The 1,848-nt window shown below is 48.1% G+C and overlaps 1 protein-coding gene across 1 annotated transcript; it reads left to right on the forward strand.

Moving 5' to 3' along the window:
• The first annotated feature begins 743 nt into the window (after positions 1-743).
• On the forward strand, positions 744-1,559 carry LOC121866914 (uncharacterized protein DKFZp434B061-like). The gene has a single exon (XM_042366653.1). It carries the CDS (start codon positions 744-746, stop codon positions 1,557-1,559), a length of 816 nt encoding a protein of 271 aa, XP_042222587.1.
• The last annotated feature ends 289 nt before the right edge of the window (positions 1,560-1,848 follow it).

Consider the following 1,848-nt stretch of genomic DNA (forward strand, 5'->3'; position numbering starts at 1 on the left):
GAGGAGGAGGTGATGGTAGCATTGGTGGTTCGTAGGAAGAGGAGAAGGAAGAAGCAAAGGAAGAGGTAGTAATGATGATGCTGCTACTGGTTCAGGGAGGAGGAGGGGAAGAGCAGGAGGAGGAAGAAGAGTAGGAGGGAGGAGGAAGAGCAGGAGGGAGGAGAGCAGGAGGAGGAAGAAGAGTAGGAGAAGGAGGAAGAAGAGTAGGAGAAGGAGGATGAGTAAGAGCAGAAGGAAAAACCAGGAGTAGGAGGAGGAGGAGGAGGCTCTTCTCTCTCATGCCTTGCAGATAAGGAAGGTCTGAAAGGAGCTCTCAGTGGCCGGGGTTTAGGGCCTGGCGATATTTTTGTGACCCGTGATGACAGACTTCACACAACGAGGCAACAGCGAGACTTAAACAACCGCTGGTTAGAGAGAGAGAGAGAGAGAGAGAGAGAGAGAGAGAGAGAGAGAAAGAGAAAAGCGAGAGATAGAGGGCGGGAGAACTTATTTTCTAAGACAGATGGGAAAAGAAAGACAGGGAGAATGAAGACTGTAAAAGCAAGATAATAAGAAAAGAGGAGGAAACAAAGAAAGTGAGAAAAACAGAGAGAGGGATAACGGAAGGAAAAATGTGAGAGGGAGAAAGAAAGTGGGACAGCTAGAGATAAGAAAAACGAAGATTGAGAGAGAGAGAGAGAGAGAGAGAGAGAGATTATCACCGTAACACTATTTAAGTAAGATGGTCTAGGAGGTAATTAATCATGATCACTTGGGATTTCTCCAACAAGATCATCAAGGAAAAACTGGTTGAGAAAAACAACCAACCACCAAGAGCTCCCACCTTGCTCACCAACAGCTTCCCCACCAACAGCTTCCCCACCACAAGCTTCCCCCCAACAGCTACAAGAGCTTCCCCCACCAAGAGCTTCCCCACCAGAGCTTCCCCACCAAGATCTACCCCCACCAAGAGCTTCCCCACCAGGCTTCACCAAAGCTTCCCCCACCAAGAACTTCCCCACCAAGATCTTCCCCACCAAGAGCTTCCCCACCAAGAGCTACCAAGGCTCCACCAAGAGCTTCACCAAGAGCTCCACAAGGCATCTCCCCACCAAGAGCTTCCTCACTCAAGAGCTTACCACCAAGAGCTTCCCACCAAGAGCTTCCCCACCAAGAGCTTCCCCACCAAGAGCTTCCCCACCAAGAGCTTCCCCCACCAAGAGCTTCCCTCACCAAGGCTTCTCCCACCAAGAGCTTCTCCCACCAAGGCTCAAGAGCTTCCCCACCAGGCTTCCCTCACCAAGAGCTTCTCCCCACCAAGAGCTTCTCCCCACCAAGTGCTTCTCCCCCACCAAGGTTCCCCCACCAAGGTTTCCCCACCAAGGCTTCCCTCACCAAGAGCTCCTCCAAGAGCTTCTCCCACCAAGAGCTTCTCCCCACCAAGTGCTTCTCCCACCAAGAGTTTCCACCAAGACCCCACCAAGAGCTCTCCCACCAGAGCTTCTCCCCACCAAGAGTTTCCCCCACCAAGAGCTTCCCTCCACCAAAAGCTTCCAAACTTAAAGAAAATGGAAAGTTAGGAGCACCTTCTCCTACCTGTAGCCCGTGGATTTTAATTAAATCATTACCTGTGGGTTTTAATTAAAAGAAATCCTTGTGAATACTCATTAAAAGAATTACCTGTGGATTTTAATTAAAGGATTACAGGTGGATTATAGTTAATGAAGTACCTGTAGGTTTTAATTAAAGACTCACCTGTGGATTATGACTGAAAGAAATGTGTCAGTGGATTCTTATTAAATATTATTCTGTTGATGTTAATTAAATAAGTAGCTAGATTTTTTTTGAAGAATTACCTGTAGATTCTAA

Source organism: Homarus americanus, unplaced genomic scaffold (genome assembly GCF_018991925.1).
Source record: "Homarus americanus isolate GMGI-L3 unplaced genomic scaffold, GMGI_Hamer_2.0 scaffold850, whole genome shotgun sequence".
Taxonomy (NCBI): Eukaryota; Metazoa; Arthropoda; class Malacostraca; order Decapoda; family Nephropidae; genus Homarus; species Homarus americanus.